At 46.0% G+C, this 14399-nt stretch overlaps 1 protein-coding gene across 1 annotated transcript in view; it reads right to left on the bottom strand.

The window, feature by feature from the left end:
- The window catches only part of LOC135904279 (pancreatic alpha-amylase-like), a 71016-nt gene that overhangs the window by 31424 nt on the left and 25193 nt on the right, over nt 1–14399 (bottom strand). The window contains exon 4 of the mRNA XM_065434911.1: nt 11755–12076. Coding sequence (XP_065290983.1) covers nt 11755–12076 — 322 coding nt within the window. The remainder of the gene's footprint in view (nt 1–11754; nt 12077–14399) is intronic.

The raw sequence follows: 14399 nt of genomic DNA, 5'->3' as shown, positions 1-14399 counted from the left end.
ACTTTAGTGGGATTGCACATTGAATGTGTTGTGATGTATTTTATTTTGCTATGAGAGATCTAATGGGCAGTTACCAGCCCCAAGTCTGTGTGTTAGTACAAATATTTATTATGCTTATCACAGTATCTTATAAGGCTATAGTTTTGTGATGATTAACTCATGCCTGACTTTTTTATGAGAAACATGTCAGAACTAATAAACAATCCCTCATGCTTGGGATCCATGAAATCGTCTTTGTAATCTTTCAATTATCTTCGAAATATTTCCACATCAGGCCCAAGAAACTCTAGAACGGGCTTGAAAAATTACTCTCGGAAAGAACCGAGAAAACATGATGAACGAGGTAAAAAAATACTCCGAGATCAGCTCCAACAAACCACAGAATGGGCTTGAAAAATTACTCTCAGGTAGAGCTACGAAACCGTGATAACGAGGTAAGAAAATACCCCGACATCAGTATCAACAAACTCGAGAATAGGCCTAAAAATAACTCCCAGGAATAGCCTAGAAAACTGGATGAATGAGGTAAAAAAATACTCCCACATCAGAACCAAGAAACTCGCGAATGGGCTTGAAAAATAACTCTCAGGAATAGCCTCTAGAACTTCGTGATGGCAGTAAAAATATAGTCCCACTATCGTCCCTAAAAACCTTCCCACAGATTAAAAAATTACTCTCGTTTCTACATACAAAAACCTTGGTCAGCATGGTAGTAAATTTTTACCTCGACTGGTACGTAGTAAAAAAAACCCAGAAACGGGAATGCGATACAGGACGAGCGGTTTACTCCCGTTTCGCGTTATTTTTGTTTAGTGTGTATTTTATGACCATGGCATAAGGACGACTTTGTGACGACGGCAAGATGACGATAATGGGATGACGATGAGTCTATGACGTTAGCAAAATCTGTTGCTAGGCTAGTTGATCCATGCGTAACAACTGAAAACTGGTAAGTACAGTTCCAATGCGCTTACTAGTACTCAGTTGTGTATGATGACAATGCCGTGACGCCGATGGTGTGACGACAGCAGGATGACGAAGCTGGAATGACGACAATGGTACGAACAAGATGGCATGACGACGACGAAGTGGGAACGGACGCGTGATAGCGACTAGGGACGACGAAATGACGACGACGGCTCCACGACGGCGCATATTCACGAATGAATGACGACATCATAATTACGATAGATTGACGAGAAGGAGTGACGTCGACGGATCGACGTAGGCGGTATGAGAAAGAAGGCGTGACGACAACGGCATGACATTACTGAAGTCATAGCGATGGTAAAATGATAGTTAGATGATGACGACAGGAGGACAATTATGTGAAGCGGCGACTGTATGATGACGATAGCGTGACCACGATGGCAGGACGAGAGTAGGAGGAGGTGGTTAGAATCATAACGGTGGAAGGAACGCGCCGCCATCGGAACGACGTTAAAACAAGAAATGCGTGAGGACAATAGAATCACTACTGTATGAGGATAATAGGTTGAAGGCGACTGTATGACAGCATAGGCATGACGAATGCTTTATCATGAAAGCTCTAAGAAGACGACCGCATATCGAGAGGTGGACGACGAGGCTGGAGTGACGAAGATGGCATGACAACGACGGCTAGACAAACGTTGCGTAATAGCGATTCTCTGACAATGATTCGACGTTTCCAACGATGGCATGACAACGGCGGCCTAATAACAAAAGAATGACAACGGCACGATTATGGTATGAGGAAGAGCAATCGACATCGATTGAACGACGAAAGCGGTAAGCCGACTGCAGCAAGACGACAACGGGAGTGCGTTACTACAGTGATGACAATAATAAGAAGACAGCGTGACGGTTACAGCATCACGGCAGTGGTATGACGACGACTGCGTCACGATGGTGGCGTGATGACAACGGCATGACGGGTCGAATGAAGAATTTAACATCACGACACTGAAAGCACTATACCGGCACCACGACGACCGACTGCATTAAATGCCGGACAATGACTGTAAAACGGTGACGCGATGACGTGACAATGGCTGACGTCGAGTGTATGACGACAATGGCGTGACGGCGATGGCGGGAAGACGGCGGTATGACGGCAGTCGGATGACGAGGCTACGGTGGCAAGGTTTACATTGGCAGTCTGGGATATGCGTGAACGATGGGTTAAGAGAACCTAGCCAAAAATTGAACCGATACCCAGATAGTCATGTGTCTGTGCATTGTGGTTGTAAACTCTTCTTTATGAAGTGCTCTGTTTTCTGTATAAATGAAGATAAAGTTACGCGAGAAGTTGCTGAAGCTGCTTTAATGGCAAAGGCAGCTGATAACTGCATCACTTCCCCTTCAGTCGTTCTGGCTATGCGGGAATTTGTGTTCCACGAAGCCGCTGGTTTTCATGTGCGGTGATTGAGCCTCTTCGGTGTGCGTGCCTACAAATACGGTGTTTTTCTAGAAATAAAGACAGTTCAAAGTTGGCGCTCATCCTGTCGTCTCGCTCGTGTCCATGTCTTCCAGCGCTATTACCCACACTGCTGTACCTAACCAACTAGCCCCAAAAAACATACTTCTCAATGCCTTCTCGGGACTATTCTCGAGCCTCTTGAGCCCATATGTCAGCGCCAGTAGAACGCATTGATTATACAGCTTCCTTTTCAATGATAGTAGTAAGCTCACAGTAATGATCTGGCAACGCCTGCGGTACGCACTGCAACTCATTTGTATTCTTTGCTAAATTTCCTTCTCATGGTCAGGGTATTCTGTGAGTAATTGACCTCGACAAACGTACTCCTTCGCGAAACTCTAGAGGCTGACTGGCAAACTGTTGTTCTCTTGCCAGGCCATTGGGCATTATCATTGTATTCTGAATATTATTGTTCGACACCACCGTCTGTTCATGTTCTTAGTAATTTGTTCTAATTCGTCCCCAGCGTTGCTGAGGAGGATAATGCGATCTGGAAACCGAAGGTTGCTGAGGTATTCGCTGTGGATGCTCACTCCTAAGCCTTCCCAGTTATATAGCTTGAATACGTATTCTAAGCATGCAGTCAGTAGCATTGGAGACATTGCGTCTCCTTGCATGACTTCCTCCTTTAAATGTATCTTTCTACTTTTCTTGTGGAGAACCAAGGCAGCTGACGTGTCTTTGCAGATATTTCCGAACACATTCACATAAACCTCCTTTACTATTTTCTCCTGTACTCCTTGATTCCACAATGCCTTTATGCTGGTATCTCTACTGAATCAAATGTCTTTTCATAATCTATGAAAGCCGTATAGACAGGTTGATAGTACTCCGCAGATTTCTCAATTACCTGATTAATGACATGGATGTTATTCATTGTAGAGGATTCCTTTCTGAAGCCAGCCTCTTCGCTTAGGAGAGTGAAGTCAAGTGTATTGGTCTCATCGTACTGGAAATTACCTTAGTGAATATTTTATACAACACCGAAAGTAAGCTAATGGGCCTAATATTTTTCAATTGTTCAACGGGTACCTTTTTGTAGATTAGTATAATGATGGCATTCTCCCAGTTTTCTGGAACCCGTGAAGTCCCGAGACATTTTGTGTTAAGGGCTCCAAGCTTTTCAAGCATGATATCTTCTCCATCTTTTATTAAGTCGACTGTTATTTCATCTGATCCTGCCGGTTCTCCGGGGGTCATGTCTTGCAAGGCTATTCTATCTGCGTCGCTGGTTATGGATGGAGCCTCTGTATCCTGTTCGTTTCTACTTCGAATGGCGGTAGCGTGGCTGCTCTTGGTATTGTAAAACTCAGTATAGAATTGTTCTGCTGTTTTTACTACATCTTCGAAATTGCTGGTGATATTACCGTGCTTCTGTTTCAGTGCATACATTTTGCCTCGTCCTATCCCATTTTTTCTCTCACTGATTTCATACTGCGTTCAGTTCTTCTGCTTCCTCAGTCTTCCTAGCGTTATAATTTCAAATGTGCCTTACTTTCTCCTTGTTGATCACTATTTGTAGTTCCGCGAATTCTATCTGATTTCTTGAGTTGGACACATTCATGCTTTCTTGTTTGTTTATTAGCGCCCTTGCTTGGGAGAGCTTACCTACTGGTTGCCTCGGCGCGTTACCTCCCACTTCACTTACTGCTTCTGGGGCTAGTCTGGTTACGGTTTCATTCATCACCTCTATGTTATCTTCATCTCTCTGTTCTAAAGCTGCATATTTATTTGCAAGTACCAGCGTGGACTAATTCGATTTCACCCTTACTACGCCTAAGTTTGCCTGTTTCTTCTTAAGTAATTTCACGCATTCTCTCTCTATATTCAGGAACATCCAAAACCCCGCTATGCTATTATCACTGAATTTTACCCTACCTAACACTTCTGCATCCTCCACTATGCTGGGATCGACCGACAGCATGAAATCTATTTAATTCGTTGTTTCTTCATTAGAGATTTTTCAGTTCCACTTCCTCTAGGTATGCTTCTTGAAGAAAGTATTCATTATTCGGAGCTTATTTCTTTCCGCGAATTCTACAAACATCTTTCCTCTAGTGCTCCTAGAACCTACGCCGTAGTTGCCAAATGCTTGTTCACCAGCCTGCTCTTCACAACTTGTGCATTGAAGACTACAGAATACTGAGTTTTCACTTGTTTCATCGCTAATTCAATCTCCTCATAAAGATGGCCTATCTCTTCATCATCATGAATAGAGGTTGGGGCGTAGGTTTATACTACCTCGATTATGTGCGTCTTATTTAGCTTTCTTACGACAACTGCCAGCCTCTCATTAATGCTGTGGAATTCCTCCATGTTGCCCACAATGTCCTTATGGATTAGAAGTTCTACCCCTTATTTGGAAATCCTCTCTCGCGGAGGACGTGGCCGTTAGTCAGCCCTGTATAAGCCTCACCAATTCTGAACTCCCTAAGGCCAATCATATAACAAACAATGCCTGATAGTACCTCCAGCGTGCTAAGCTTGCTTCCCTCCAGAACGTTGCCAGGTTCAGTTTCCAGTGGCGGCCTGTCCTGGTCCCCAGATTGTAAGCACCCGCTGCCGCATCGCAAGTCTGGTCACCGTCTTGGTTAGGTGCTCCGCAGCTGCTTGGAACTGAGGGTCATGGGTTGTGGGAGTCATGAGGGAGGTAGTGGCCGAATACTGCACCGGGGAGGCCACTTCCTCTTTTGGTGAGGATGTGTCTTTTGCTGAAGCTTAGTGGGTCTTCCTAATTTAGTGGCATCTGGTCTAGTATAGCTTCGCTGGCTCTCGGCATTCTTTTTTCTTTTGTGCCGATGTCAGGCGCCACTCCAAGCCTGGAGATGTAGTGTACTCGAGGAGAATTTGAGCTTACGATTTTTAGATTGAAAGACTGATGTTCTACCTCTGCTCCATGCTACCGTTTCAGTTCGTACACTTAAAAAAAGAAGGGGGATTTGAACGCCTGACCTTAGCAAGCGAGACAGCTCAGTTAGATAGCCATAGGAAAAAGAAATCTGAAAATAGAATGCCTCGAGCCATGGCTCTCCTGTCAACTGGAATCTCTGAGACTGCAGAACTCAATAACTATCTTCGGGGGCAGTTCACAGAGAAGCGAGCAGGACAACCGGGACCCGACTGCTCAGAAAACATCTGTACTGGGATTCGCACGTGCTGACAGTGACGGCGCCTACAAGTGCATCACACGTGCCTGTCGTATAGTTGCCGTTGTCGTAGCCACAACCCAGATGGTGCAGCACCACGCTACGAGCCACGTCTACAGCCTCAGCCACAGGAGAATGTTGCAATCATTCTCTTTCGAACGATGCGGTAGTGTGGTACCACTCGCCATTCAGGCCGACCCACGAGCTCGCCCAGAAAAACGCTCGAGCTGCTACTTACACTGTTTACCATATCAGTCTATGTTACATCAGCTTTCGTCTAACAATGATCGGGAGAGTTTAACGTGGTTGAGGTGAAAGTGTGCTGGCTGTCAAGTTAATGGATTTTGATACAGCGTTTCGGGTACGGTTCCTAGGGCTGTGGCGGAGTGAGGATAATAAGGCGATATAATACTGTCACGCGAACGAAGGAATAAGAACTGGAGACTATTTACAAAGTGTATTTACAAAGAATAATGCGGCGTTGGCCAGTGCAGCCGACAGCTCGAGAGCCAGAGAGCGTTTGTCGTCTTCGTCGGGGCGCCCGCGTGCATCGGCCAGAAGAAGCACGCAATATGCATGTATCATTATCCCCGACGGCGGTAGCACCGTCGCGGTGCGTCTAAATATCGGTGATAACAGGAGATTAATATGGTTTTAGGGGTGAGATATGCACAACGTCAGTGGAATTCGGGGCATATGAGGCACTGGTACTGAAGGACGATTTCGTACATAACTGGAGTCACAGCACGCAGCACTCCATATGGGCCTGTGTACCGAGACAGGAGTTTTTATGACAGGCCAACGTGACGAGTCGGGGACCACAGGAGTACCAGAGATCCCGGCGAAAAAGTGGACGTCTCTGTGCTGGCGATCGTACAAACTCCATTGCTTCTCTTGCGAGGTCAGCAGGCGAGCGCGGGCAATTTCGCGTGCTTGGGCTGCCCTGGTAACGGCGTCAAGGGCCTACTCGCTGGTCTCTGCTGCGGTGGATGGGAGGGATGCGTCCAGTATCAATGTAGGTTCTCGGCCGAACAACAGAAAGAACGGGGAATAACCGGTAGTGCCGTGACGCGAAGAATAATATGCAAAAGTGACATATGGTAGGGCAAGGCCCCAATCAATGTGGTCGGACGAGGCATACTTTGCAAGCATGCCTGTTAGGGTACGATTCAGACGCTCCGTGAGGCCATTAGACTGTGGATGGTAAGACGTAGCCAGCTTGTGCTTCGGTGAGCAGGATTGCAGGATGTCGGCGATGACTTTAGAAATAAATGTCCGACCACGGTCAGTGAGCGATTGGTGTGGAACGCCATGCTTCAGAATCCCGCCACGTCAAGCGAAATCGGCGACATCTGTGGCGCAGCTTGTTGGAAGTGCTCTGGTGATGGCGTAGCGCGTGGCGTAATCTGTTGCCACAGCAACCCACTTGTTGCCAGATGTGGATAGAGGGAAAGGGCCAAGTAGGTCCAAGCCAACGCGAAAGAACGGCTCCGAAGGAATGTCGAATGGTTGAAGGCACCCGGTATGGAGCGCCGATGGCGTTTTTCGGCGCTGGCATTTCTCACACGCCGCAACGTATTTCCGGACGGAGCGGGCAAGGTCTGGCCAAAAAAAGCGTCGGCGATTCCGGTCGGAGGTGCGGAAGACGCGAAGGTGACCTGCCGTTGGTAAATCATGAAGTTCTTGGAGAACAGCTGACCGGCGGTGCATAGGAATGACGAGCAGTAAGGCAGGGCCGTCGGGGTGTACATTGTGGCAATAGAATACGCCATCGCCTAGAACAAACAGGTGAAGGCACGGATCACAAGACGAACAGTCCAAGTCATCAATGACGGCGCGCAAGGCGGCACCACGGCGTTGCTCGTTGGCAACTTGTAGCAGCTGAGAAACGGAGAAAACACAAGCGTCGGCATCGGCGTCAGGGTTTGGCGGAATGATTGTCCACTGGATAGTGTGATAAACAGCCTGCGTCTTGATGTAATCGGCCCGACTTGTGCATTACTGCATAACAATATCATTGCGGCAGCAGAGCCCAGCGACCAAGCCGGCCGGTAGGATCCTTGAGTGAGGAAGGCCAGCAGAGCACGTGGTGGTCCGCGATTACAGAAAGGGCGTGCCATACAAGTACGGGCGGAATTTGGAAACCGCCCAGACGAGAGCCAGGCATTCATCATATGTAATCGAATAGTTGCGCTCCGCTGCTGTGAGGAGGCGGCTACCGTAGGTGACAACACGATCTTGAGAACAGCTGGCCGGCCGGTACATACCTCTGTAGGAGAGGACGGGTCAAAGGGGGCCAGTATAGGTGGCGTGGTCAGAATGCTGGTGAGCTGGGCACAGGCGGCAGTTTGCGCGGGGCCCCACGTAAACGGCACGTCCTTCTTCAGAAGATCAGTAAGTGGTCGTGCAATCGCTGCGAAGTTTTAATGAAGCGTCGGAAGTAGCAGCAGAGTCCCATAAAACTTCGGAAGTCTGACAGACTGAGGTACAGGAAAAGACGTGACAGTCGGAATTTTCTCCTGGTCTGGCTGAATACCGGAAGCGTCGACGAGGTGGCCCAGCACTGTAATCTGCCGACGACCGAAGTGACACTTCGATTAATTTAGTTGCAGCCCAGCCTTGCAGAAGACTTGAAAAACAGCTGATAAGCGCTCAAGGCGTGTCTCAAATATAGGTGAAAATACGAGAACGTCGTCGAGGTAGCAGAGGTATGGTGACCATTTGAACCCTTGAAGTAAAGAGTCCATCATACGTTCGAACGTTGCTGGGGAATTACATAGACCGAATGGCATAACTTTGAATTAATATTGGCCATCAGGGGTGACCAACGTGCACGTGGTCTTCACTTGGTCCTTTTCATCCACAGAAATTCGCCAATAACCAGACCCAAGGTCTATTGATGAAAAGTTTTTGGCACCGTGGAGACAATCGAGGGCGTCGTCAATGCGAGGCAAGGGGTAGACGTCTTTCTTGGTAATGTGGTTTAGATGACGGTAATCTATACAGAAACGCCATGTGCCATCTTTCTTTTTAACAAGTACCACGGGCGACGCCCAAAGGCCCGACGAAGGTTCAACAATACCTTTGGCAAGTATCTTGTTCACTTCATCGTGAATAACCTTACGCTCTGAAGCAGAAACTCGATATGGCCGGCGGTGCATGGGACTGAAAACGTCTTGACGTGGTCATTTCCTACAGCACGCAGCGTTGCAACCGATATGCCTTGGGGTAGTACTTCCTTTGTCAGGGCGAAAGTGACGTCGGGGAGTCATGTCCGGTTATCGGCGACGGTGACAATGGAGTGGGGCACAGTGATATTGCGCATCAAAAGGATATCAGGAACAGGTGTGGCGACGTAATCGCCATCGGGCACAGCAAAAGATGACAGCAAATCGACAAACGTCAAGGCTTTAGGCGGCAGGCGGACGAAGGCGGTCGTACTGAAATTGCTCGGCACGAATATGAATGAGTAGAGGAAGTTCGAGGCAAAGGGTACCTGCAGAGAGCAGTCGATCAAAGCTGAATGCGCCGTAAGAAAGTCGAGTCCAAGTATCAGGCCATGGGGACAATTGGTCAGCACTGTAAAAAGAACAGGAACGTGGCGGCTGGCGACACTGATACGGGAAGTGCACATTCCAGTGACGTCAACAGTGCTACAATCGACCACACGTAAGGCTCGAGTAGTAGGAGTCGTGAGAACCTTCCTCAGGCGACGACGGAGGTTACAATTCATTATGGGCATCTGGGCTCTAGTATCTATTAACGCCGTCAAAGGGACACCGTCTACGCGAACATCAAGTAAGTTCTGGTTCGTTGGGAGAGTAAGTGGAGGATTTCTACACGACAAAGATAATGCAGCACCGCTCCCAGGAGCTGTATGGTCTAGTTTTCCGTCCGGGAGGGCCCATAATTGGTAGGCGATGAATACGGCGCTGAGTTGACGGCGAGTGAGCACGACGACTGTCATCGAGGGATACGCCTGAGGTAGGAGGCATACGGCGAGGCGCTGGCCAGCCCAGCCGACAACTCGAGAGCCAGAGGGCATTTGTCGTGTTCATCAGGGCGCCCGCGTGCATCGGCCACAAGAAACATGCAATATGCATGTATCAATATAATAATAGTGAGCAATTGCTACCCACTCATCGCTCGGCTCAAGGCACAGCTACCACGCATAGGGAATTTCGTTACCGTGTCTCTAATTGTATATTGAAAGACGTTGGGCCAATAAGTATGCGTATTGAGCACGAGTAGTCGGATATCTATTAGAGTGCATGCGATCATCAGCGATTACGCTGAAATGTACAATTAGTCATGTATAAATAACTGACGTAATTGCTCCGAAGATTAAATTGTGAAGTACGACGACTGTGCTTACCGATATCGCCCTACTTTGAGTGGAGCTTGTTTTTCTCGGCACATGACGCCAAGCAGAGAGTTAGGTTTGAGAGTCACAGCTTTGTAACTGTCTGGTTCTTCACTGTCGCTACACCGTCACAATGTGCCTCACTACACAGAAAGCTTAAAAATTCAAGACCTTTCAGGACTTCTGGCTCTGCACTTTTTACTCTACATTCACGACCTTAATAATTCCCTATGGGGAAAACAAACTTGAAGCGTGACATACACAGGTATTTGCAGGTTTCAATAAACATCAAACTGTATCCCGCCTCAACCCCTCACTGAGACTGGAGCTACAGATCTATATATTCAATGAATCTTTCCGAGGAGGAAAGGTTCGCAACTTAAGTAGCAGTAAAACCTGGGATAAGGCATGAGCGCCGTATTTTCGGCTCTTGTTCCTATGTTTCACATGCGGGTGTACTAAAGTAGGATTTTGTTTATCGAAAGGCTATCATTCAGCTGCTTAGCAAAGCCAAGCGACGAGACTGCGTCTGAAAACAAGTGTAACACAGCGCAGTGTATGAAGATCCCTCGCTAGTAATTTAATAATGTGAAAACCTTGTTAGCCTACTTCTCCCACTGCGCTATTTGTATCTTCCAGACTCTTTACTCCGGCGGTCATTCTCATAAATAAAATGTCCCAGTTTCGCCAGAAAGGCAAAACATCGATTGCGATAGGAAATTAGTGGACAGCTATACGAAGTAAGCATAGCAGGTTTATCGCCCGTATAACTTCTGGACGTTGGCATAAGTAAATTAACGTACATGGTCTCACGCGCCCACAAGCAAACGAACACATCTGGCTCGATGACCACGAAAACTCGCTGTCAAAACGTTGCAGTGAGGAAGCACGCCAGCAGCAGCGAGCGAATTGACTTCCCTGCAGCCGCTCGCATCAACGCGAAAATGGTGCAGCGCGGACTCTCTACCCGTCACAGATGGCTTTCAAGATGCAGCGATCCGGCCGAGCATGCGTCGATGGCGGGGCCTATAGCCCGGGCCGCCTGATTAAAACGCTACGTCCTTCCCTACTCTCCCCCCAAAGCCTTGCGCGTGACGGAAGGATGCGTACTTGATCCCCGCTTTCGTCGGTTGAGTGCGCGAGATTCAGCGGCGATCGCCAGATCACGTTACATGCTTTCACTCGCTCATGCAGCATACGGCGCGCGGCGACTATATTATTGCCCTTGGACTTTATAAGGAACTTCACGGCGACGCCGACGCCTGCGGCAGAAATGGACCTCGAGTGTCCCATATAATAGTTGTCGTGATGAAAAAAGATTTCAGTGATGACGGACGATTTATACATGCTTGGCGTCTTATAGATCCTGGTCAAGATTTATGGTAGCTTATCCTAATCATCATATAGATCCTAGAAAAGATTTATAGTAGCTTATTTATCTATATCGCAGTTGTGTAGTAAACAAACAAACGTCATGGCAATTTATTAAATGTTCTGTGAGCCTGATTCAATGCCAGATTTTGCACGTTTGTTGCTAAAATTGCAACTTATTCTCTAAATTCAGACATAAATGTGCAGCGCACATTAGACATTCATATGCTACCCTTAATTGCCTGCAGAATATTTTCCAGTTCGTCTGCAAATATATGTTGCTGAGTTACTCTCTTGTAACATTACGCTGTCTGTATGTATTTACAGAGTTCACTTGGCTGTCCCTAGCTCTTTTTGTTAGATTCACAAATCCCAAACTAGAAAATAGTAGCGTGCGTCAACTGTGCACTTACCGAGCTTAGCTCCGTAAAGGAACTCGGTCACTCTGCCAAGGCGGTGATACTCCCAACGGGTGACCGGCTCGCCGTAACCCAAGTCGATCACCTCCTGGTAGATGAAGGGCTTGGTTCCCGGGGCAAAGAACTGTGTATTGAGGTCATCAAGCGTAGCATAGATGGCTTGGAGGTCAGCAGGCCACATGTGTTTGGCGGCGTCGACGCGGAATCCAGCCACGCCAAACCCGATGAGTCGATTCAAGAACTCAGCAATCTTGGCTCGAACGTGCTCTCTACCATGGTCCAAGTCGCGGAGCCCGACCAGTTGGCAGTTGCGCACCTGCGCGAACATTCATAGGCAAATACAAACACTGGAAAGGCCCTGCGACTTCCTAGGATAAGTTCAAAAAATCACGGCATTTAATCGTATCAGAAGGAATACTCTCTGAGCGTACTCGAAATTCGATATCCTGACCTCTCGAAAACACCGGCCCAGGGAGAAAGCCGTCGTATTTATATTGATTTTACTAAAGCATTTGATTGCATCCTTCACTCGGTTCTATTTGATAAGCTTGAAACCTACGGTATTCGAGGGCACTGGGGCATCCTTACAAAATCTTATCTTGGTAATCGCTATCAATATGTTGAAATAAGCAGTAGCCGCTCGAACATGAAGCATATCATCAGAGGCGTTCCTCATGGTAGTATTCTTGGCCTGTTCTTGTTTATCGTATATATAAATGACTTAGTAAATATCTATAAAGATGCGAAATACGTAATGTACGCAGACGATGCTAGTATACTTTTTTCATCACCTGACTCTAGTAGCCTTGAGAATAAAGCTAACACTGCTATGAAAATTCTTCATGTATGGTCAAAACGAAACTGTTTACAAATCAATATAAACAAAACAAAAGCAATAATCTTTAGGCCCAAATCTAAGCAAATAATCAGTTCCATCAACCTTGTTTAGGCGATGTAAACATAGAAATTGTAGATAGTTTTAAAATACAGGGAGTTATTTTCACAAAAAATATGCTTTAGAACGTGCACATAGAATCGATATTGGGCAAATTATCTCGTGTAGTTGGCATGATGGTGCGGCTGAGACCTCTTTTACCTTACAGAATCAAGTTTCTTGTTTATAACACCCTATTTTTTTCTACACTTTATTACTGTCTGCTTGTGTGGGGTACCACATCACGTACGAATCTAGAAAAGATACATATACTTCAGAAAAAATTTTTGCGAGTACTATTTAAACTGCCTTACAATGCCCACACATCAGACTTATTTCCGAAAGCAAATATAACACCCGTGTTTAACATTTATAATTACAACTTAAGTCAAGCTTTCAAACTGGAGTTAAAAGAGAACTTAAATTTTCTTCATGAGTTATCTAATCTCACCAGGAACACACATTCTTACATCACGAGGTGTACGGAACAGTGGAAGGTAGTCATTCCGCGTGCCAATTATTCTACACAAAAGATATCATACACACTACCAACACTATTAAATTTGTTTCTGCAATCAAGTCTTGATATTTATATAACTGATGTACGAGCTTTACGTGAAAATTTTGTCACGCAATCTTTCGTAAATATTTGAACAGCGTTGTTCAGGTAATTTGTATTTTTGCGTATATTTTTTGTGCATATTTCACATGTAGTCAATTTATATATATATATATATATATATATATATATATATATATATCCCGTTGACGTTGAATTGCTGCTTGCCTTGTAAAGGAGGCTGCGGGCTCTAGTCAAGTCGTTTGCCTCTAAAGCGACTTTTACCCGCAGTCTCCTCCATCACTGAGGGAAATAAATGATTATTATTGTTATAAGAAGGACGTAACAGGCAGTTGTGGTTTGAAACAATCATAAAGCATTGTCAAGAACTGGCAACTGTAACAGAAGCGCTCCTGTACTGATTCCTCTGCTGTCGCTACACTACCATTTTAGCTAAGTGCAAAAGTAAACGGAAGATTGTAGTAAATGGCACGAAAATCCCATTACACCTAATTGTTAGGTTTACCGAATAACAATACATCAACTCACAAAGAAAGGCCACGGAGAAAACAAAACTATTTTCTTGTTGTAGTGAACAATTCTTTTTTCTAATCGGTAAACTACTTGAAAAATTATTACTTAACTCATAGTGAGGTGAAAACAACTAAGAAGGCTTTTACACACCACTGCCAATTTTGTAACTGTCCTTTGTGCTGCGAAGCACGAATTCTACTAACTTACCTATTTCTTTCCTTTTCGCATGTATAAGCAGCTGCACGACATTCCTGATATGTAAAGTGATAAGGATACGGCACACCTACTTTGCACTAGACTGCCAAATTGCGTTCATTATCGTGAAAAGGAATTGGAGCGAGCTCCAATTATTGTAGTGATCAACTCGCACGTTTGTTCACATTCCAGATTCTTGCATACCCTCTGCATAGATAAGCATATCCGAGTGTTTTATGTTGTTCTGCCATATACGCTGCAACAAACACGTGCGCGCAAATTTTCGCCTGGCGGACAGGCTCGCATTGTCGCAGTAACGACCTTCCCTCCTCTTCTCATATATTTGTCCGAAAATCAACCGAATGTAACACAAGCGCTGGATTCTTGAATCAGATACTCTGCAATCTAGAAGTATAC

This window comes from Dermacentor albipictus, chromosome 2 (assembly GCF_038994185.2).
Source record: "Dermacentor albipictus isolate Rhodes 1998 colony chromosome 2, USDA_Dalb.pri_finalv2, whole genome shotgun sequence".
NCBI lineage: Eukaryota > Metazoa > Arthropoda > Arachnida > Ixodida > Ixodidae > Dermacentor > Dermacentor albipictus.
The sequence above is the reverse complement of the archived record's forward strand: the minus strand, read 5'-3'. Positions and strand labels throughout refer to the sequence as shown.